The sequence below is a fragment of the Coenobita brevimanus genome, chromosome 73 (genome assembly GCF_032717465.1).
Source record: "Coenobita brevimanus isolate Jiangsu-jjx chromosome 73, ASM3271746v2, whole genome shotgun sequence".
Classification (NCBI taxonomy): domain Eukaryota; kingdom Metazoa; phylum Arthropoda; class Malacostraca; order Decapoda; family Coenobitidae; genus Coenobita; species Coenobita brevimanus.
Genome location: NC_137026.1, coordinates 20,122,631 through 20,147,967, shown reverse-complemented (window position 1 = coordinate 20,147,967; position 25,337 = coordinate 20,122,631). Strand labels below are relative to the sequence as shown.

General features: G+C 42.2%; 1 protein-coding gene across 1 annotated transcript in view; it reads left to right on the top strand.

Annotated features, from left to right (window-relative positions):
• Positions 1-512: 512 nt before the first annotated feature.
• Positions 513-25,337, top strand: part of LOC145407499 (glycerol-3-phosphate acyltransferase 4-like) — a 35,494-nt gene continuing 10,669 nt past the window's right edge. The window contains exons 1-2 of the mRNA XM_080278427.1: positions 513-1,250; positions 6,108-6,223. Of these exons, the coding sequence (XP_080134553.1) occupies positions 513-1,250; positions 6,108-6,223 (854 nt within the window). The remainder of the gene's footprint in view (positions 1,251-6,107; positions 6,224-25,337) is intronic.

Below are 25,337 nucleotides of genomic sequence, written 5' to 3'. Positions count from 1 at the left end.
AATTGTAATATATGTTTTTCCTTCTTTTCTAGGTTTGTTGTGTCCCATTTGGGAAGTCGTCTGTGCATCTTAGTTCCAGTGGATGTGTTGTCTGCTGATCTTATGTGACAAGGAGAAAATATATACTGATTTAATGACTGTTTTGTCTGTGTGGTTTAGATGAAAAATGTACTATGAAGTCAATCCTTAGTGAGTCCTTGACGTGTAGAGGCAAAATGCTGGTTTAAAAAAAGAAACGACTTTCAGTAAGACCTGATTCCTGGTCAAGATTGATGATTTAAAAGTACACAAATGAATCTTGAGTTTAAAGCAACATCATACTGAATTATGGACAACTTTAAATGAATCCATTAGTAATTAAATAATGAACGAACTTTAAATGAAACTACTTTTAATGAGAACCACGTGTTTAAAACAATGAATAAATGTTCATTCATCAGCAAGTGAATCATGAAGCGACTGTAAACGAGGCATAACTATTTCTGCATCGTTACCAGTGAATAATATAAACAATGGAAATATTATGGAACATCTTGGCTTGGTTATACAGTTCTGTTTTTATAGTACTGTTTCTACATGCTACGACCCTTGACCATTTTGGCCTACATCGACGCTACATCAACTTCATCCTACGATTATTTGCCTTCGGGCAGGTGTGTGTTCAGCTCCATAGACCCCAGTCGGACCCTGAGGAGGTCGACAGTTCCACGGAAGATGTTGACGAGCTGGCATTATCGATGGAACATCCCCAAGCCCCGGGTGTACATGAGGACAACAGAGGCTTCCACTTAGACGATGTTTTGGGCTATATGACAGCTGGCATGTCGGCAATTGTGGAGGACAACGTTCTTAAATATTTTGTGCCGGAGGAGCTACCAGTGTGGAACCTCCTCTCGCGAACCAACAGTCGCTCTTATGAATTCGTTTCAATACAACTGACCGTGTGCTGGGTGGCTGGGTTCCTCGTGCGCTACTTCCTCCTATTCCCGCTGCGAGTTATCATATTACTGCTCGGCACTGTACTGTTGTGGGTCTGTATGTTATTCGTATCGTGTTTTCCCAGTGGACGTTTCAAGCGCTGGCTCTACAAAAAGGTACTAGTCTTCTGCTCTAGCGTTTTAGCCGGGTCGTTCTCTCTCGTGGCCACCTTCCACAACGCGGAAAATGCTCCAGAGAATGGCATTGCTGTCGCTAACCACACATCGCCAATTGACTCCCTAATACTGTGCACACACAACTCTTACGACTTGGTAAGTAGAAGGTAGGCTATATCCTGATGATGATATCTGAAACATGATAATTATGAAGATATTATTTGTCTGGCCTCAGGGTGTAATGTAATGTGTTATGCAGGCTGAGCAAATGTAACTCACTGATGTCATCCCCAGGTTATTCTTATACAATTATATTCAGCGTTGGAGTGTAACTTAGTCGTTCACGGATTAATGGAGATTATCTTTAAATCCTCCGGTATGAGAAATCACCCTGAAACTGAACATAATAACCAGGAGATGATTAACGAAAATAGTAGTAAAATTGCTAATCACTCATCCCCACAGGATTCGATAGCTGTATAATGACACGTCACGCTTGGAATAAATGGACAAACGCTAAAAAATTAACTTCAAGCCTAAAGGTGCTTCCTTTATTCATATTACCACCGAACAAATTTTTTCGAGTTAGGAGGGATCTCTCGTACTGACCTGGTTAATGAGGACTGAATGTATAACTCTAGTGTGAAGAAGTTTCATATGGAGAGCGCAAAAATAAAAATAGTATGACGTCAAGTTAGTGGCAAACGGAGTTAAATCACTGACCGCACATCCCCATTAGACTGATTATTTCTGGTTACATACAAGATTACTATACAGTACCGTTTATTACCACAGATTACCCCCAGATAACCGCAGCTTACTACAGTTTAGCGATGATTAGTGTAGATTACTGCAGGTAGCTGTAGATGTTAGTATAGATTACCGTAGATTACCACTGATAAATATAGATTGCCAAAGAATACCGTATATTACACAACTGTTACGGTATGTTAATTAGGAGGTTCAGTTCAGTACAGTTCTATCTCTTAACGTTCTATCGGTCTGTCTGTTATCTTATTCCACTTTCTGCATGAAGACCCTAACTAGAAGACGTCCAGGCGTTTCTGTTCTTGTTCGGTCTCGACCACCTCATATTTAATGTGTGATTTAGGTTATGCTCTGGCTGTAAGTTGGATGAGAATATCTAGGGCTTGAATGATGAGTGATTAGGAATACAGTCGGATGTACATTTGATACTTGAGTGTCCTGCTGCTGGAGAGGGACGCCTTCACATGGTGGCACCGATACAACCAGGCACTGAAATTGCCTGAGTAAACAAACATTCCTCAACCGCCTTCTCCAAAAGCGGGATAGTACTCCATTGGGTTCACGTATCTAATGAACCTGGGGTATAACAACAACAACAACAACAACAACACCTACTACTACTACTACTACTACTACTACTACTACTACTACTACTACTACTACTACTACTACTACTACTACTACTACTACAACTACTTGTACTACTACTACTACTAGTACTACTACAACTACTACTACTACTACTTTAATGCAATCTATTTGCGATTTGGTCGTCCTGTTCATCCCTTTGACTTATGTGAGAAAGTGAGTTATGGTGATGCATTATATTAAGAAAAATATAATTGAATCCTCTACACTTCATGCATAATACTTTGGGTCACTTTTCCTGTCCTTTTGGTGCAAAACTAAAATTGGAATTTTTTAATGATAATTATGTGGGCCATTTCATTCTGTAAGTTTAAATAATTACATGTTTCTATTTAATTTTTGCTGGATCCTTCTTTTCTCCATCTTTTATGTGAGATTAATGAAGCAGAGACGGCTAGATTCGCAACACTTTCTTTGTAGCGATAATTATGATAGAAAATTCATGCATCTTTTCTTAATATTCCATATATAAAGGAATATAATAAAATTAGCGACATTAGGACCAATGAGAGATGTAGTATGTGCGATCAACAAAAGAAATATTAACAAAGCACTAAGGCCAAGTAAGATATCCTTAAGATTTTTAACGGAAGCAAAGAACGAAATATCAAAGCCTTTAGCTCAAATTTTCAATATATCGGCAAGGAGTGGCCATGCACCACATGACTGGAAGTTGCAGATGTAATTCCACTACCGGAAAGGTTAGTATATCACAACCCGGATATAACAATCCAATTAGTTTAACATCAGTAGTATGCAAGCCGTTGGAATCATAACTGAAGTCGTTAAACAATTAGAATAGCGTTTCTTAACCTTTCTGACCTCAGCACCCCCTGTAGTAAGGCCTCACAGTCCAGCACCCCTTTTCATCTCTCTGACTTTTGGGACTACAGTTGCAACACTGCTACAGTTACTACATTACTACAAGGAAAATGTAAAGTGAATTGCGGCTTGACAGTTTATTTTCTACATTTTCCAAATATAAAACATCAAGGTTGCCAATTAAGCAAAACCAATAAGAAAAAAACAAAACAATAATGCAGCATTTCCCAGCACTCCCAGAAATTGATTTCAGCACCGCCTGGGGGTTAAGAAACGCTGATTTAGAACAAAGTTTTCAAATATTCAGGCCATGTTTTACCACTCTCCCTGACGTTTTCAGTATTTTGATACATAATAAAAGGAGATCCATTGGCGTAATTATCTCGGGTTCCAGTAAGCATTTGTAAAATTTCCCCACAGAATTCTAGGGAAGCTAAAAATCTGTGGCTTCAGTGACATGTACTGGGATAGATGAAACACTGGCTTACAAAAGACTGGATGTTGTAGCTGCGGTACAGTAAGGTTCAGTTATGGGTTCTATTCCATCTATTATTTGTATCAAACATACTGAGAAGACTCTTGTGTAAAATATCCAAACGTCCTGATACTACGATGTCAACACTGTAGATATACCCAAACTAGGACATGTAATGTTGTAAAGAAATATCTTCATAAATTTCTTTAGTTAGGATAAATACAAATGGCTTATCGTATTGGCAAATGCAAAATCGTTAGTACTGTAAATAAAATGAAGTTAATTACACTATGAATTATTCTCACTAATGTAAGCGAAGAATGTAGTTAGCAATTTCATCATAACGTTATTTAAAATCAAGTCTGCAGTGTACAGAGGCAGTAAGAAATACTGAAAAATTAGTTGGTTCATAAGCAGATCATTTGAATACATGTGAGAAAATACCATCTTGACCTTATACATTCCACTGGTGCGCCCACATCTTGAGTATTGTGCTCAATTTTGGTCGTTTTAATGGAATAAGATGCTGAACAAAGACCAGATGATCCCTCGATTGAGAAAGAATCTATCTGATGACCACAGAAAAGCTAAATTTGTTTAATTTTTCAAATGTGAGACTACGAGGACATGTTATTCAAGTATGTAAGACTAACAGGGGCACCCGGCGTTCGCCAAAAAAAAAAAAAAAAAAAATCGTTTATTCTGACATTGTCTGGGACCCCTGCATGGCCACTCCCCCTCTGGGAGATCCCGGGGTCCCATTTTACCCAGTGAACCAATGTTCCTTTTCTAGCCCATTTCCCCGACGATGTATTCCCCATGGACTTCTCAGTACCATCCTGCTCTTCAACCCTTCCCACCCACCCTGCTCTCCTACCCACCCACCCACTCTGTCCATTCACTCACCTACAATCACCCACTCATCCTGCCCACCTACTTACTCAGCTACATTGCGCCACCACACCCACCCAACCCTGCCCTCACACCCCATGCACCCTGTCCCACCCCACACACCCCCATCCACCCTACCCCTCCTCACCCATCCATCCACGCAACACTGCCCACTCCACCAATCCCTCCACCCATCTGACCCATTGTACTGTAGCTAATAATGATATGGCTGTAGAAAAAAAATGTCTACGATAATTAGCTACCATGTTTCCACCATGATGATTTGATTATTTCTAATTAGTTATAATCTTGGCCATCAGGGGTTCCACTTTAGCAACTGTAGTGTATAGGCAAAGACACAGTTATTTTCCTTAAGTCTGACGAACTGATAGTAGAAAAGTCGAACCAACTGAGGCGAGCATTAACAGAGACAATATTTTCGTTGTGTTTCGTCAGTTGTAAACTTTCTTCAGACAGAAATGGGAAGATACCTGTTTCTCTGACTGTACATATTTAAATTCGTCGTAAAATCAGATACATCCTTTAGAGCTGTTTAGAGAGTTCTGTGTGCATCCCTCACAATTTCTATATTGACGGACAGACAGATAAACAAGTATTATCTTTTATACAAATCTGGATTATTAAAGGTCATTATAAAATGGCAGTTGTTGAGCGTTTCGCAATAGGCCGGTCGAGTTACACTAGAGATGACAGTTATAAAATTATTAACAAACGTTTTCAGCTACGTAATACGAACTATTTCTTCTTTACTTGGAGTTGTAACCTTATGCAACAAATTGTCTTGAATGAGACAGTAAGGCAGTAGTAGCATTTAAAACACGCTTGAATAACTATCGAACTTCTAATCTCCAGGCAACGAGTTTCATAGCCTGAGTAATAAAAAGAATAAAAATGAATTATTCTTCCCTGTTATATCATGAGAATACAGCAGCAGAACAAGTCAGGGTAAAGTGAGGTGTTCCATTATTTACTTGGGAATTTTAACATTCTCTTTTTAGCAGTTTTTTTTTTTTTTTTCCCCATTTCCTGCCGGCATCAGCTAGAATTTTTTATGTGCAAAGGGAGGGCTTGCTACTTTGTTAACGTTATCAACTCATAACAGTAAGTACGATACTTGTAATCTTTGTAACACTGACTCACGAAAGAACCAGTAGGCAGGATGCTGTTTCCTTTTCCTTGTGTTGCCTTTGATGATGATGATGATAATGATGACAATGATGATGATGGTGATGATGATGGTTTACTCCTAGCTAACCTCATTCCTTGTGAAAGGTTCTGTCATCACCATCATCATCATCTATCCCACAAGAAATGAATATGTGGGAACCGGAAACAGGACTTCTTGGATAAAGTACCAGGCCTATCATATGTAGCTCATTCCTTTACAGGTTGGACAGATTCACGGTGGGTTTATGGGCTTTCTTCTGAAGCCCGTGAGCCAAGCCTCCTCACATGTTTGGTTTGAACGCTCCGACGCAAAGGACAGATCGAAAGTTGCTGAGAGGTAAGACTGATTATTCAAATTTCATAGTTTTTTTTTTTTTTTTAATTAGAAAAGAGTTTTTATCTTTTTCATATTTATTACATTGTCTATTGAGCTAAGGCATTACAACTGGATTTGACCTATAAGGGTTTGCAACTGTGGGGTACTTACGGTTCATATCTCAACCCAGAGTGAGGCACGAGGCAGGCAGGTGGTAACTCGAGTCTATAACAGCTGAATTAAGTAGCCTTGCCCTCGGGCCATGCTCTTCCAATGGGCAATAAATTGGTCAGTGGGACAATAATATATTAAACCGACAGAATGGCTCTGTTCCATAGCCGTACAGGAAGCAGATCCAGGAAATATAACTAAAATTTTGTGGATAGTTTTGATTTCAAGGTAGAACCAAGAATTTAGGGTGACAGGGAATGGATGTGTGGACTGTAAACCGTCTCACTTTGCACACGATTAACAGTTTTGAAGCCATTCCATTTACTAGTGACAAAACAGATTAAGGATGATAATCATGAATTTCCACCATTCTTCTCCTAGGGTTAAGGTGGAAGAACCTGCCTCAATCAAACATCTAAGCAGAGGCAGTGCCTTTGTCCATCAAGACATATATATACGCAGAAACGTTAAGAGCCAGTCCTATTTAACACATTTCGAGGTGTAACGGCTGAGGCTGGGCTATTGTAGTCCAATATATTTAAGAGCAGATGGCCATGCTACTTCTCTTGGCAACATTACATGGTTGAAAACTCACCGATACTTTGTAAGACCGTCACTCCGACTGGGGCGTTATAAAACGATCGCAAAACGTACTGTACAACATGCCGTAACAAAACATGGAAAACTTAACATTAAACACTGAATTTTTCTGCTTCCCGAAAAGTACGTAACAATCATTAAACAAACAACAAACATATAGCATTTTAAAGTTTAAAAACTAAGGCAAATCATGTAAAATAACGAACATGATTCGCATAACATACGTAAACTTCTGGTCATTACCAAGATACTGAAACACAGCATTTATATTTAAGAATATATACAGTCTTGTCTGGCCTGCCACTAGCCATAAAATGAAATAAGAAAAATATGTAACATTTTGGTCATTAGCCAACCACAAGGGAAAACAGCCTACCATGATACAAGACATCCCATCACGTTGGACTGACACAATTAGGGAAACAAACATCACAAATACACGTGACAAACGTGGTTTGTTCAATCTAGGTGGAGCAATTCTAGGTAACATTTTTGGATTGCCTACAGAAAATGATCTTGAAGAAATAAATAGCAAATTTAACAAGACTGCACAAAATCACTCATATCAACATAAGCTAGCTGATACCCAGAACACCTTAATGCTACGATTGTAAAAAACCTACGAAAGACTCAACTCAAGAAACTGTGGAGAAAGTAAATATACTGGAAGGGAATGCAACACTTTTCCAGCACTTTTCAGTAGTCATGGAACATATTGACATAATAATACTTCAGTTAGACAGTACTAAAGCTCTTTATCAAGCTTCATGAAATTAATGCTGGTAATGATAGGATCACCATTAATTTATTTCCCATTCACAATCTACGTCAAACAATCAGTCAAGGCATAAATATGCATGGTTTGAAGCCTTTGTTTAGGAAAGGAATCTGGTGTTATATTATACATACTTAGAGGCAACCCTCACACCAGCATCAATAGTAGTTCATGTCCCATTCATAACAGATGATATTTTCACGGTCTATCAAATATAACTTTTCCACCTAAAAAAGATAACTCATTAACACCAAAACAGCAGTCATCATGGTCTCCAGTAAACAGGACACTGTCACCTTCGCTAGTGAAACAACAATTGAACACAAATGTTGCATGCATTTCACCTTTGTCCTGCGTAATCTTCTAGTTTCACAGTTGAGATAGTCCCTTCAGAAATGGCTGTCATAAAGAATCACAACACCCAACACCCATCACCATTGTAACTTCACATTTGCTCCAGATAAACTCATCCATCATCAGCACATTGGACATTCACAGTTTTTCTATTTCACTCAAAATACATAAGTTTTCGTAACTTGCTCAGACACACCTCCATCCCATACATCAGCATCTGGTTTATACATATCACCGGATTACTGTTCAGTACTAAGCCCTTCATTGTCCACCTTACCTACTAGAAATCACTATGCTGTTCTAAACCACACACATAAGTCTTTCCAACCATTACCTAAGATGAATTTAAATATGAGTACGGTACACATATTAAGATAACTTCATCTAAGTTTGAAACCATGCAACTGATCAGTAGAACAATTCAACCTTGGGAGGAATGTAGCAGGATTACAGTATGTTCAATCCATATTATATTTATTGCCCGGCTCCACTCATCCTTAAAATTTTCTCATTCATATTTGCTACATTAATATTGGCTGTGCGTAGAATGCAAGCTAGGATTGGAAACTTGGAAACAGTAGTCAAAAGTTATGCATTACATGTGAGACCAACTGTGTAACTATTGTAATTATTGTATTGTTATGAAGGGGGATGTGCCAGTTAGGTAGTCTCATACCTTCGAGACGTTTCTGGTACCGAAAGTTTCGGTACGAGTCGTCAGAGTTGCCAGTTTGCCTGGTGTTTGTGAGCGTAGTTATTTTGTAAGTTAAACATTCATTTAGTTGTGTGCTCTTTTTCTTTATAATGTTTTATTTAAAGTAATTGCTTGTTAAATTATGTAATTTCAGTTCGTATGGTTAATGATTTAGAGTGTTATGTAATGTAAGACAACTCTAGAATGTTTTGATGATCTCGTAGTTGGTAACTGTTGTTGCTAGGGGCTGATGCAAGACTATGTCCTAGAATGTTGGAGAAGTAGAAGTTTCGAGAGTAATGCAAGCTTATATAGGGATGGGGAAGAGCTTAGTTAGTCAGTCAGTTTGGAGTTTAGTCGGGTTTCAGGTCAGTTTGTGTGAAGTACAGTCGGTTTTGGTGCAGTGTCAGTGTCAGTGAAGATTGTATATTTTTGGTACTTGTGAAAACAGTGGCAAACAGTGACGGGTTATTGAAGTTTGTATATCAGTGGAACTTGAGAAGACAGTGAAGTGTATTAAGTGTAACTACTGTCAGCCAAGATTATTTTCAGTACTTGTGTAATAAGTGAAGTGTTAGCAAGCATTAAGTGTACTAACTGTGAAGTGTTGTTAAACATTAAGTGTAACTGCAATCTATAAAGTGTGTATAGCTCCAGTGCTTGTGAGAACAGTGAAGTTGAAAAGCATTAAGTGGAATTATTTGGAAAATAAAGACAGTGAAAGGAGCCAGTGTTTATTTTCGCCTCGGCTGATCTTGTGTACTGCACACCTAAAGGCTGACCATAGGAAGAACAATTCACTGGGCAACGTCCTTCCTGTACTGTACTACTGCTGTTGGAGCCTGTGGCAGTGTGGGAACGAGGACGTAACAGTTTATATATTTTACATAAAATAACACAAATATGGGGTTACATGTTGTATAGTATTAATTTGAATATAAACTGTACAGCAGAATGAAGCCAGGATACATGTATCCATTTTAAAATATGTAACCATTTTACTGTCTCAGATACGAGTAAATAGGTAGCAAATACATCAAAGAAGGCCAATTCGTGATAAGACTAGTGCATATTTGTCATACTATTGCGTATATATATATATATATATATATATATATATATATATATATATATATATATATATATATATATATATATACATATTGTTACGGAACAGAGAAAGATAATGTACACTTTAAGTGAGAATACGAAGAGTCACTACTGTCCCGTAAAGTTCCAGGTTCAAAACAAAAGAGTTAGGTAAAATTACAAGTTAAAGTTTAATGCACAAACTAACAACAAAACATTCAGGACTCATAAGGATAATGTAATGGCAAAAACAGGTTAAATATATGGTTAACTGCAATAGCCTCTATTAACACGAAATTAGCAAGAGTAAATTTATCTAAGTCAGCCCTGATAAAATAAGATACCAGATAATACTCAGTGAATGCCAGATAAATAATTACAGATACAAACTATTATCAAAAATGACTGACAAAGAACCCTACATAAATTACAAAAACTTCACTAGGCCTACAAATTAAACTTATGCTATACAGTACAAGAAAAAATGCAACAACAGTTATACTCAAATTACACACAGCTGCTAGATGGTTGGAGATTTCTTGAGCACTCACAATAATAATATCTGTACAGGGGAGGACAGAGATGTGAACAAAATGAGGAGCAGATCTAAGTGGCAATGATGCAGAGACTGAGCTCATTATATAGGGGCTGGCAGAGCTTGATACAACTTGTAAGAGGGACGCGCAACTGAAGCCATGGGGACAGAGAGCTGAAAATCCCGCAAAGTATAACAGAGAGAACGACTTTACTATAACGGTAGAAGGGGGGGACTGAGGCAGAACACGCTCGTGATCAAACATGCAGCATACTGTGCGTTAAAATTACACAAAGGATGATGAAATCATAGGCTATGTAACACCTCCCCACAAAGAAAAAGAAATTTACAAAGGAAATTTCTTATTACTCTAAAACAATCTGTCTAAAGTCTAGATAAGCAATCTGCAATAACATTCTCTTTCCCCTTGACATGTTGTATGTCTAATGAATACTCCTGAAGAAGTAGACTCCATCTTGTCAATCTCTGATTTTTATCTTTAAACTTACTAAGGAATTTCAGTGGGTTGTGATCGGTATAAATGACTATAGGGTCAAAACCAGAACACAAATAAAATGAAAACTGCTGTAAACCCAAAATCAAGGCCAAAAGCTCTTTCTCAAAAGTGGAGTAGTTCTTTTGAGGTGGAGTGAACTTCTTACTGTAATAAGATACAGGATGTTCAATACCCTGATCATCCTCTTGCAGCAAAACAGCCCCAGCTCCTGTATCACTTGCATCAACAGCCATCTTAAAAGGCTTAGCAAAATTTGGAGTAGCGAGCACTGGCTGACTTAATAGAATAGCTTTAAGTTTGTTGAAAGAGGATTCACAGTTATCGGTCCAGACAAATTTAACTCCCTTTTTCAGTAGGTCTGTAAGTGGTGATACAAGAATAGAAAAGTTAAGAACAAATCTCCTGTAATAACCTACCATTCCCAAAAAATCTTTGTAGCTCTTTCCTACTTTTAGGACTGGGAAGATCACTTATAACCTGAACCTTAGCTCCTGGTGGTGCAACATGTCCATCACCAATTACATACCCAAGGTACTGAACTTTAGCTTGACCAAACTCACACTTTGATAAATTAGCTACAAGATTAGCCTGAACTAAACGCTCAAGAAATTTACTGACATGGCATAGATGATCTTTCCAGTTGTCACTGAAGATTAATACATCATCAATATAAACAACACACCCTGCCAAACCCTCTGTTACAACATTCATGAGCTTCTGAAATGTGGCTGGTGCATTCTTCATACCATATGGCATTACCGAACATGCAAAAGCCTTTCCTAGTGTTACAAAACATGAGATCTCCCTAGCACGTTCAGTCATAGGTACTTGCCAGTATCCCTTTAACAAATCAAACTTACTTATGTACCTAGCCTTTCCGATCTTGTCTATGCAATCTTCCACACGAGGGAGAGGGTAAGTGTCTGTTTTAGTTATCTGATTAACACGTCTGTAGTCGATGCAAAGCCTCTGTGACCCACCTGGCTTAGGGACTAGAGTGACAGGAGAACTCCACTCGCTCTGACAGGGCTCAATTATCTTGTGGTCCAACAGGTAGCCAAGCTCCTTCTCGATGAGAGGAACTTTCACTGGGTTCACATGGTAAGGAGGCAGTATAATTGGCTTTGCGTCTCCAACCTCGACATCATGCATCAACACAGTAGTTCTTCCTGGAGTGGCACGGAACACTTGCGGGTACTCCTGCAGTAATGCCGAAAACTCCTGCCTTTCCTTGGGAGGTAGATGAGAAAGCTTAGTCTGGAGATCATTCATGATATCAGGATTCTTCCCCAAACTATCACTCAGGCTCATGCTGCATGGGAGAACTTCACTTGTAGACTCGGGTTGAACAGCTACAGTGCAGACTGGATTATTTTCGTCCCGCCTGTGATATAACTTTAGCATGTTGATGTGACATAGTTGCTTGCTCTTTCTACGATCTGGTGTGGCGATGACATAGTTGACATCACTGAGTTTCTTCTCCACGAAATAAGGGCCACTAAACTTGGCTTGAAGAGGTTGCCCATGAACTGGTAGCAGAATCAAAACCTGATCTCCTGGCTGAAAGTGGCGTAACCTGGACTTCTTATCATACCAAGTCTTCATCTTCTCCTGAGCAGCTCCTAAATTCTCTCTCGCCAGCTGTAAAGCAGTGGACAGCCGTTCTTTGAACTTCATCACATACTCCAGCAGGTTGACGTCATCTTCCTCCGACAGCCAGCATTCCTTGAGTAACTTAAGGGGTCCTCTTACTTCATGGCCAAACAGTAGTTCAAAAGGTGAGAAGCCCAGTGATTCATTTGGAGATTCTCTTGCGGCAAATACAACAAATGGAAGACCTTTATCCCAGTCTTTCTGATGTTCCAAACAGTATTTCTTGAGCATCGATTTGAGTGTTTGATGATATCTCTCCAACGCTCCTTGGGTCTGGGGATGGTAAGCTGAAGACGTGATCTGGGTGATGCCCAACTCTTTCAGAGACTGCTTGAAAACGTTTGACATGAAATTACTTCCCCGATCTGACTGTACCTCCTTGGGCAGACCAAACTTTGTGAAGAACCCTAGCATTTCCTTAACCACGTTCTTTGCTGAGATATTTCTAAGTGGAATGGCTTCAGGATAACGAGTAGCCATATCAATCATGGTCAACACATAAGAAAATCCTGAAGAAGTCTTAGGAAGAGGGCCCACAATATCCACCAACACACGGGTGAATGGCGCCTCAAAAGGAGGAATGGGAACTAGAGGTGCAACCTTTTCGGTCTGATTACACTTCCCCACAACTTGACAGGTGTGACAAGACTTACAATACCAGGAAACATCCCTGAAGATAACTGGCCAGTAGAAGTGTTTCAAAATCCGTGCCACAGTCTTCCTCACTCCAAGGTGTCCTGCCAAACTGGAATCATGAGCCACTCTAATGATATCCTGCCTACAAACACGAGGGATGACAACTTGATGTACAACCTCCCATTCACAGTCGGCTGATGCTGTTGGGGGTCTCCACTTCCTCATAAGTTCTCCTGACTTTACATAATAACAAGTAGAAGCACCGGCTGACTCTTCTTCACTGTAAGCAGAGTTAGCTAGACCTTTCAACTCAGGGTCAGCAACCTGCAACTCAACCAACTCTTGACGAGACAAATTATCAACACTACGGGGTACTGCCTCATCTGGTGAGTGGTCCAAATTAGCAAGAAAAGTGTCAGCTAGGATAACATCATCATCATCATTATCCTCTAAATCACCAGTAACTTTAGACTTAGCCCTAGTGACAGCACATGCAGAAAACACATCAGGGACATCACAATCCTGGGACACAGCCACTGGCTCACTAGACAACTGAGGAGCTGGACACACTTGACTTCCACCAATATCATTTCCAAGTAAGAAAGTTACACCTGACATTGGGAGTGTCTCGACCAACCCAACCATAACGGAACCATTAACAAAACCAGACTCTAAATTCACTCTGCACAGAGGGACAGAGAAGTAATTATTCCCTACACCTTGTAAGATTACAGTTTCATCAGAGGAATTAACATTAGAGCCTAGAACACTGGTCAGCATAAGGGATTGGCAAGCACCTGTATCACGATATATTTTAACTGATTTCCTGTCATTACTGTCCAGAGGACTGACAAAACCATCAGACAGGAAATTAGCACATGAACTCTTGAGAGTGTCACCCACGTTACTGCTCAAAAGAGGAGCTCCATCATGAGAATTTAAGTTACCCCTCAAAGCAGATTCATTTAACTCAGTTAAAGAATTCTGGGAACTCTCAAGAGTGGACACTAGACCAATTGACTGAATATTTAAAGACTCCTTTTTGTTCACATCACGCTGTCTCCTGAAACATCTCTCCGTAGTATGACCAAGCTTACTACAATAAGTACATTTACTTTTCTGAAATCTAGAGGTGAAGCTGGTATTTACTTCCTGAGAAACATCATCTTTATTCTCTTTCCTGTTACCTGTACTCTGAGTAGAGGCAACGTACTTACTCTCAGCTTTCCCTTTTTCTCTAGAATATCTCTTGTGAGTGAGAACATACTCATCAGCTAAAACTGCAGCATCAGACAAATTATCTATTCTTTTCTCATCAAGATATAGGCTTACATCTTTACTAATACACCTTTTGAAATCCTCCAGCAAAATCATCTGCTTAAATTTACCAAAATCAGAATCCACATTCTTAGAATTTAACCACTGTTCTAACAAATCTTCTTTGATTTTTGCATACTCAACATGGGATTGCTTATCTTGCTTGTAAGTTCTCCTAAATTTTACTCTATAGGCTTCAGGAACAAGCTCATAGGCCTTAAGAATCAAGCTCTTAACTACATCATAATTATCAGATTGATCCTGAGGCAAAGATGCATAAGTTACTTGAGCTTTACCGGTGAGAACAGTTTGAAGGAGTACTGGCCAGTACTTTTTAGGCCAATTAAAACCTGTAGCTACCCTCTCAAACAACTGAAAATACTTTGTTAAATCAGATTCATTAAAAGGAGGGACAAGTTTAACATTTTTAGCCACATCAAAATCATCAGAGCTAGATGATCCAGTTCCACCTTGTTTCATGCGATACTCATGGTCTGCCTGAATCCTTGCAAGTTCAACTTGTGCCTGAGCCTGTATCTGTGCCTCCTGAATCCGAACCTGAGATTCCGCCTCCTTAGCCTGAGACTCAGCCTCCTTAGCACGTGCTTGAAATTCAGCCTCCTTAACACGAGACTCCGCCTCCTTAGCACGAGCCTCCTGCAGGGCTAGCTGTAACTTAGCTAATTCAATCTGCGTTTGCTCATTTGGAGGAGTTACATTAAACAAGCTCTTATTAATCATGCCAACAATTTGATCTTTAGAATGATGAGAGTGAACTGCAATTCCCAATTGTTGAGCAACAAGCTTAAGTTCATTCTTTGTTCTGTTTTCTATATCACACACTGTTTGCACATTTGACAAAAAATCTTTGGCTTCATCAAGTGTAGAAATAGTAGCCATCATGAATATATCACAGTCACAAAATATCAAAGAATATCCTTATGATAATATCCTGAATATCCTGATGAGAGGTCGCCAAATTTATGTTACGGAACAGAGAAAGATAATGTACACTTTAAGTGAGAATACGAAGAGTCACTACTGTCCTGTAAAGTTCCAGGTTCAAAACAAAAGAGTTAGGTAAAATTACAAGTTAAAGTTTAATGCACAAACTAACAACAAAACATTCAGGACTCATAAGGATAATGTAATGGCAAAAACAGGTTAAATATATGGTTAACTGCAATAGCCTCTATTAACACGAAATTAGCAAGAGTAAATTTATCTAAGTCAGCCCTGATAAAATAAGATACCAGATAATACTCAGTGAATGCCAGATAAATAATTACAGATACAAACTATTATAAAAAATGACTGACAAAGAACCCTACATAAATTACAAAAACTTCACTAGGCCTACAAATTAAACTTATGCTATACAGTACAAGAAAAAATGCAACAACAGTTATACTCAAATTACACACAGCTGCTAGATGGTTGGAGATTTCTTGAGCACTCACAATAATAATATCTGTACAGGGGAGGACAGAGATGTGAACAAAATGAGGAGCAGATCTAAGTGGCAATGATGCAGAGACTGAGCTCATTATATAGGGGCTGGCAGAGCTTGATACAACTTGTAAGAGGGACGCGCAAATGAAGCCATGGGGACAGAGAGCTGAAAATCCCGCAAAGTATAACAGAGAGAACGACTTACTCTACTATAACGGTAGAAGGGGGGGACTGAGGCAGAACACGCTCGTGATCAAACATGCAGCATACTGTGCGTTAAAATTACACAAAGGATGATGAAATCATAGGCTATGTAACAATATATATATATATATATATATTGTTATGCTACGTACCCAGAGCTCAACTTTGCTCGCTGAGCACGAGGAACCGATTTGGGTTCTTTTCAAGACCGGGTCCAGAGCAAGCAACCAGAGAAACAGGGCTCAAAAACACAGGCTAACAAGTCTTATTCAGATAGTACCATAGAGACATACTGTAGCTGGGCACAATACAATGTGACAGATTATAAACACTATGATGGATACAAGGACAAGAGTTGTGACTAAAGATAACAGGGTAGATGCAGGTGTCGCCCAGATGTGGGAGGGGTCCCGTCAGGTGGGTGCTCTCTGAAGGGGCGCGGGACCAATGTCGTAGGCCGGATCATCAGGTGTGAGTTGCGAGGCAACGTAGAGGGAGGCCTTTCCCTGGAGGGGCCTCGGTGAGTGTGTCGGCCCCTTGGGACTGGGGCCAAACAGGGTGAGTAGGTGCGCTGCCTTGTGCCTATCATTGATGGAGTACAGCTTGCCAGCTGGTCTGGGAAGGTCTCGGCTGGGAGTCTGGGGGTATCCCTTGGTGACTGGGGACTGCGGCCTCACCTTTGTCGAGAGGCCATCAGGGGCTGCCTGTGATGTCTCTTCCTCTAGGAGTCTGGCAGCAACTGGTGACGTGGGAGCACTGGCTACAGTGAGTGTATCCCCAGTCTCACTATCGGGCCACTCCAGACCCTCTCCAGGAACAACTCCACTAGGGAGCTAGCTCCGCCCCTTGGGGTGTGAGGAGAGTGAGAGCGGTGTCCTGCTCAGCCTCTGAAGGAGTGAGGTGAGCAAGGGGCTTTGCCCTCGATGGGTGTCGCAGGGGTAACAGACAAGCATCATCCTTCCCTCCTCTTTTCTACTCTGATGGTTTTGTAGCTATTTCTTCTACTGATAAAGCAGATCTCTTTGCTCAGACTTTCTCCTCCAATTCCACCTTAGACAATTCCAGTGCTGTTCCTCCATCACTTCCCCCTTCTGACTTCCTCATGGCTGACATTAAAATTTCTTCAGCTGATGTATTTTCTGCCATCACAGGCCTCAATACTAACAAGGCATATGTGCCTGATGGAGTCCCTCCTGTTGTTCTCAAGAACTGTACTTCTGTGCTTACACCCTACCTAGGCAAACTCTTTCGCCTTTGTCTATCAACTTGTACTTTTCCTTCATGCTTGAAGTTTGCTCTCATTCAGCCAGTCCCAAAGAAGGGTGACCATTCCCAACCCTCTAACTATCGTCCAATTGCTTTAACATCCTGTATCTCAAAAGTTTTCAAGTCAATTCTTAATAGAAAAATTTTAAAGCATCTTTTCTATCACAACCTTCTTTCTGATCGTCAGTATGGGTTCCGTCAGGGACGCTCCACCGGCGATCTTCTGACCTACCTTTCAGACTCCTGGTCATCCTCCTTTCGGGACTTTGGCAAAAGCTTTGCCATTGCACTTGACATCTCAAAAGCTTTCGATCGAGTCTGGCATAAATCTTTAATTTCCAAACTGTCCTTCTATCTGTGCCTTCATCTCTAGCTTCCTTTCTGGTCGTTCTATAGCTGCTGTTGTAGACGGCCATCGTTCTTCTAGTTCTATCAACAGTGGTGTTCCTCAGGGCTCTGTCCTATCACCAACTCTCTTCCTTTTATTCATCAATGACCTTCTAAGCTGTACATCTAACCCTATCCACTCATATGCTGATGACTCCACCCTTCACCTTTCCATTTGGTTCCCGCAACATCCATCACAGCAGTTACTTCAACAAACAAGGGATGAGGCTATGGCACACCTAGTGTCTGACTTGGCTAGTATCTTTGACTGGGGTAAAAATAATCTGGTTGTTTTTAATGCATCAAAGACTCAGTTCTTACACCTATCAACCCGACAAAATCATTCACAGGTATACCCACTAATGTTTAATAATATTCAGCTTAATCCTGCATCATCCTTGAACATGCTTAGAATTTCATTTAGTTGGGACTTATCTTGGAAAGATCATATTGCATCTCTTGTAAAATCTGCTTCCAAGAGATTAGGTGTGCTAAGCTGACTTCGTTCCTTCTTTACCTCTGCACAATTGTTGACTATATACCGTACACGGGTTTTATCTCCCTCTGTGTGGAGTACAACTCTTATGTGTGGGGAAGTTCCCCACATACAGCTCTTCTCAATAGGGTGGAGTCAAAGTCTTTTCATCTCATCAACTCTCCTCCTCTTACTGGCTCCTTTCAACCTCTCTTTTCACTGCACTGTTGCATTTTTATCTCTTCTCTATTGCCGCTTCAATGGTCACTGCTTCTCTGAGCTGTCTGCATCCCTTCACCTCTACAAAGAGTGCATACCACCTGTCTACCAACAAACTCTCCTCCCTTTTCTGTCCAACTCTCTAATGCAAGAGTTAACTGTTACTCCCAGTCCTTCATTTATGCAACAGGTCAGCTCTGGAATTGTCTCCCTCTGTCTGTATTTCCTGCTTCCTATGATCTCCAATCTTTCAAACTCAGTGTGTCTGGGCATCTTGAAATGATTGGATCTTGAATTTGGCTCTCTCTTGTATTTTCTTTTTCTCTTGGAAGGAACAGTTATTGCAGGCTTGCAGCCTTTGGTTCCTTCTTCCTTGCATTTAAAAAAAAATGGGAAGGATGGTGGGCGTTCCCTCTCCAGCGGGCACGGTGGGCGCTGTCGTGGTTCCACTAGACCCTGGGACTGCAGGTGAGAGAAGCACGGTGAGCATCCTCTCCCCGGCGAGCACTGTGGGCATTGCTGCGGTCCTGCTCCCTGTGGGGGTTGCAGATGAAGGAAGCACGGTAGGCGTTCTGTCACCGACGGGCACGGTGGGCGCTACCGCAGCTCTGCCTTGCCCTGGGACTGTAGGTGAGAGGAGCATGGTGGGCTTCCTCTTCCCGGTGAGCACGGTGGGCGTCGCCGTGGTCCTGCTTGGGACTATAGGTGAGGAAAGCATGGTGGGCGTTCCCTCCCTGATGAGCATGAAGGGCGTCATTGCAGTCCTACAGGGAGCAGCAGGTGAATGGAGCATGGTGGACATCCTTCCCCCAACGAGCATGGTGGGTGTCGTTGCGGTCCTACTTGGGACTTTGGTTACACAAGTCTCACCCCAATCCTGGCAAGTACTGATCTGGGTAGAGTGGTGCAGCATGGTGGTGTACCTCCCGCGGGCTCTATTGAGGGGAAGAGGGGCGCATGGTGGCGGGGGACTTATACCCGTCTTGCTCGGGCCCTTTCCCTGCGTCCCTGTGGTCTCCCCTTGGTGTTTCACCAGAGTTGCGGCTGGAAAAGTCACGTCCCCGTGGCTGGAGGTGATAGATGTTGGAGGTAGCAGTCTGGTTGGTTGGCGTGAGGTGTTAGAGGAGTGAGGTCCTGTGCTGCATGGGTCAGTTTGGCTCCTGGTGGGGTTGGTATACTATCTCGGAGGTGTCTCTGCAGGAGACACAGAAGTTGTGGTGTCCCTCGGAAGAGTTGTTTGTTCCCCTGGGCAGGCGTCCAGAGTATGTGTTTGATCTTCATTTCTGGAGGCACAAAGTGTGGTGACTGGCTGGTGACTCTGGGCTGCATGCTGGAGACCGATGAGGAGACCTGAGTTTTATGAGTTCGCGGGGAACATGCTTTAATCGCCCTGGTGGGCCTGGCCACTGGAATTTTCCATCTCACCTGATGTACTTTGAGGGTTATGCAGGAGGTGTTTGGTGTGGGGGAGCTGGAGGTTGATGGTCTGGGTGGTGTTGGAGGTGGGAGGGGTGGGGGTGGGCAGTGAGGGTGTCGGTGCGTATCTTGCTGGTGGGCGAGAGAGACGGCCGGATCTGGTAGTGGTGGTAGTGAGGATGGATGTAGGTGGTGAGGAGCTTGGGCCATATGGTGAGACAGCCGGGTGGGGGTGGGGGGTTCTTGATTTGGGTGGTGGAGTTTTTGTGCTAGGTGGTGGTGGTGTGATGGTGGCCGAGGATGGGGAGCTGGTGTGGGGTCTGGTGTAGGACATGGGTGTGGAATGAGGAGTGGATGAAGGTGAGGAGTGTATGGGTGTGAGGCAGCCGGTCCTAGGGGTGGCAGGGGTCAGGGCAGGTGTAGGTGGCATGGAGCACCGGTCATGTGGTGAGGTGGCCGGGGGAGGGTGGGGGGTTCCCCGGTTGGATGGCGGGGCCTTTGTGTCTGGTGGTGGCAGTACGGTGGTGGTTGTTGAGGTGGGAAGTGAGGGCTCCAGGGGTGCATAGGGGGTCTGTGGGGAGGGTGTGGAGTTGGTGAAGGGTATGGTGGGGGACGTGATTGTGGAAGGAGTGAGTGAGGGTGAGGAGTGTGATGGTGTGAGGTAGCATGTGTATGAGTCAGTCGTGTGGTCGGGGGAGGTGGGTGGTGGTGCGGCGTGCTGGGTGGGGAAGTGAGTGCGGCGTGTTTGAGAGGTGGTGGGTGGGGGGCAGAAGGGAGGCACGTGGCGATTGCGGTAGGTGCACGGGGTGTTGTGGTACTGGATGGTTACTTGGTAGGGGTTGGGAACATTGATAACTGTATATGGTCCTATGAAACGGGGTGATTGTTAGGGACTGGTAATTGGGCCACCATAACTGAGTCACCAGGCTTGTAGGGATTGGCAAGGGCGATGTCAGGTTGAAGGTCTTGGTGGTGTTGTAGGTGATGCAGTCGGCTCCTGAGGTGGTGAAGGGGGTCAGACGTGGGGGACGTGGGGGGGGGGCCGTAGGTGGTGTTGGAGCGGTAGAAGTGGGGTTTCTCTGAACACTCGTTCGTGAGGGGTAACACCGTCTTCTCAGGGACAGGTGCTCATTCCCCACTGCACAGTTTTTACATGGGCTGGCCAGTCCCCATTTTGTGTTTCTTCAATTCTGGCCTGTACCTGGTTGAGGAGGGTGCAATGACTCCTCTCGCATATCCAATTACCTTGTCGCCAGTATGGGGAGGAGTGAGAGAGCTTGTACCCGAGAGATGATGGTGAGCTCATTCCATATCTTGCTGGTAAACTCTGGGGCATTGTCTGAGTGAAGGGATTGGGGGATGCTGAAGTAGGGGAAAACGTGGTGGATGAGGATGTCAGCCGCAGCAACGGCGTGGTGTTCTTTGGCCAGGCAGACAATTAAGAATTTTGAATAAGTGATGTATTTGTAGCCTGCTTTATGTGGTAAGGGTCCGATTATGCCCACAGACAAAAGTTGCCACAGTGTAAGAGTACACTCTGCGATCCAGACGTTGAGTGGTCAAAAGGGACAAAAATCAAGTTAATGGTGATGACCACTGTGTGCTGGAATGGTTGAGAACTCAGACTGATGGAGACTCGCTCCCAATAGCGGCCTCTTCGGTTGCATTTGTTACTATTCAAGTGGCCAAGTTACAAGTGGTAGCATGCCAAAATGAAAGGGTCAGTCTCCAACTCGGCCAACCCAAGCCCGACCTTTGCAATTTCCCAAAATGCTCGTGGGTTACAACCAGCTACTAGGTCAACTCTATACCGCCAGTTCTCAAGGATTATACAAACAATAAAGTTTGAGTGAGAGGAAATGTGTATTAGGAATACCAAAAATAAAAAAGGTAGAAATCTTCCCAGCTACTAACCTTACAGAATAACTCTGAGTCAGTTGGCACGTTATTCAACAAACATATGGCCCTAATATGAAACTCCACAAAACTTAGCTCCCTTGTCCCAAGGCCAGTCCAATGTAGCTCTCCATAATCGTCCCTCTGAGCTCATAGTTCACTGGTCCGGTCTTCTAATATTCTTGACCTTGACTTCCACATTGGGACCTTGACTCACTCACTGGGACCTTGACTCGCTCACTGGGACCCGCTCACTATTCATCTCACAGAATACAAAAATGGTGAGCGGGACTCAGGACTCACTCTTCCAATGAGCCAATGGATTACTTGTGTGATCACCCACAACACTTCAGAATTCCTTGGAAGGGGGGGGGAGAAGAGGATGACGACAGTACCAACCATCCGGCTCATTTCACGGTTGGTGAGCGAGTCACACGCCAGTCTTGCGTGGTGGAAAGGGGGGAGGGAGGAGGATGCTCAAACAATTTAAAATTTTCATTACTATAGACTCGTGATAGACTCAGTGTGATGCCTTTCCCCTTACAATTGATTACTGTAAAAAAATGACATTCCCTAATTACAATAATCACTCTCCACAACCTCTCTCAGTACACTTGCATCGAAAAAAAAAAAAATCATTGTGCCTTACATCACTTTGTGCATGCGTACATTATCGTGCATTACGTGACCATAGGCACATATTCCTATCCACTCAATATTTCAATATTATAAAGAGACTTAATACTAATAAATTACAGTATAGCTGGAAACAGCTATACCCTGGCCACACTCTCTCATTAAACCGGACTTTTTATTGTAAAATGAACCAGATACAACTGATTATCACTTCCGGGTACTACAATAGCTTATGGGCAGTGATGTTCCCTGAAGGGCCAGACATCCGTGTGACATCCTTGCCTAGTGCACAAGACCGGCAGGCCTGAATAACTTGTTTGGCCAAGTTGGAGGGGCCGGGTGTCCAGTACATGTCGTTAAATACCTGCAGTAGATTTTTGGTCCCGAGATGTATGCCGTTGTCCTAGTGTAAGTGGATCATTGTGTCAAGGACGGTGTCTGGGTCAAGCACTATGTGCCCAGTATGGGTGAACAAATGGTCGCCCTGTCAGTGAAGCTTAGAGAATAGTTGGGGTGGTATCCAGTCAGGGTAATCTTTGTTTTGTCATTGCTGCGCACTGATGGTGTTGATGGCATCTGGTGTAAGGCGTCAGTGTTTGTATGTAATTTGCAGGGCTGGCATGCTATATCGAAGTTGAATTCTTCGAGAGTTTCTTTCCACCTGATTATTATTATTATTATTATTATTATTATTATTATTATTATTTTATGCAAGAAAGAAGGAAAGAAGGTATTGGCACAGCCATTGCAAAGACTGGTGGTCTGTTATTATAGTGACATGGGTGCCCAACAGATAGGCTCGGAAGTGGTCCAAGGCCCAGACGATGCCTAAGCATTCTCGTTTGGTGGCGGCGTAGTTTTTCTCTGCCTGGTTGAGGGTACGGCTGGTGCAGGCGATGATGTGTTCTCATCCCTCTTGGACCTGGGCAAGGCCCATCTCGCTCGGGCCCTTTCCGCACCTTGCTGTGGTCTCCCCTTGGTGCTGGTATTTCATATATGCAGTATATATATATATATATATATATATATATATATATATATATATATATATATATATATATATATATATATATATATATATATCATATTGTACAGTTATGTTACTATCTTCAACTTTACAATATTTTGATAAATACCATGTATTTACATTAGTATTTAACTCAACTGTTTAACAATTAGATAAACTGCCTTTTAACATTCGTGTACAGTGTGTAGATTGTAATACAAAGATAGGTCATAGGTGCGACAATTTCGTGTGACTGAGCGATATATAGGCATTAATATAATAATAACGCAGTATGTAACACTAGCACAATATGTAAGAAGCAAATGGATATGTCTGGTATCAGGAAGAGAGACACAAAACATCCCCTTGTCCAAACTACCAAGAATGTCAAACACATGCTGTATGTCAAACACAGGATGTAACTCACAGAAGCCAGTTAGCCACGTGATGGAAGTGTGCTAGACACTATACACACACACATAAACACACACATCAGCCAGCTGGAAGCCAGGCAGTAATAATACCCAAAAATCAATTGCAGGAGTCAGTAGGAGATTGGGGAGGGTAGGAGATAGGCAGCCATTAAGAGATTAGCTATCACCCTGACAATGAGTAGGTCATGTCACTCTGTCCATCACACAAGTGTAGGGGTAGACAGTGAACAATAAACTGTGTCACAATAAAACCCCTTAACCCCAGAGTGTCTCTACCTCACCTTCACTTAAGATACAAGACAGACAGAGGGGGGAGTGAGACAGAGAAAGATCTGTGGGATAAATCCCACAAACACACAATCTCCACGCTATCCAATGCCTCACGACTCTTTACATTGTTAGCAGCCCATACTGGTGACTAGGTACCTTGCCAGTCTACACATATGATCCCAACCTCATAAGCTATGACTATTATCTACATTTGGCAGCAGCAGTAATCTACGATACTCTGTGATACCCGACACTGGTGGCAGTGATTCTCTACATTATCCACATTATTAACGCTGGTGACACCTATCTACCTAGATACCTACTTACCTATCCATCTACCTGTTGACACTTAGCCTTACTGTTTTACTCTATTCATTTTGGATCACCAATGATGACATTTGAAATGTTAAAACGTCAGAAATAAAGATGCCGTTCGTAGCTATGGTCATTTTCCGCTTCCTGTCCTTAATTACTTAAGGGTACTCGTTGGGGATCTGGCTGGAAATCTTAAATCCCCTATTAGATCTGTGCTTCACTATGGTTTGCAGGTGTATGGGTGGGCATCTGATGCCATATTGATGAAGATGGATGTGTTGCAGAATAAATGTTTGTGTATGTGTAATGGAGCGTGTGGCTCCCATGGAAGTGGAGACGAATGTACCTTCCATCTGTATTTGCTGAGACCATCTGATTTTATCATATACATCTGAACTGCTGGAAAAAAGTGATATCGGCAAGGTGGTTGGTGCACCCCTGTGTCAACACTGTCTTATGCGGGGAGCTCATCGGCCACTTGCCTGTTTGTCTCCAGTTCCTGACCCAGGGATTTGGTGTGGACCTCAGTGACTGCGACAAGTTGGGTGCTTAAATATATTGCACCTTGGAAGCTGCCCAGTTTTGTTGTTAATGTTTCATGGCTAACAGCACCGAAGACCAAGGTGTCAGATGTGGAGGTCCACCACATGTTTTATAACACCATCGTGTATGATTTGGGGTCCCAGCAATTTTACATCGATTACTCCAAGTCTAGTGAATGTGTGGGTGCTAGTGTGTGGTCGACTGAATATGCCCTAAGGTTTTGGTTGTTGACTCATGCATCTCTGTTTACCTCTGAACTTTATGCTATTGACAAA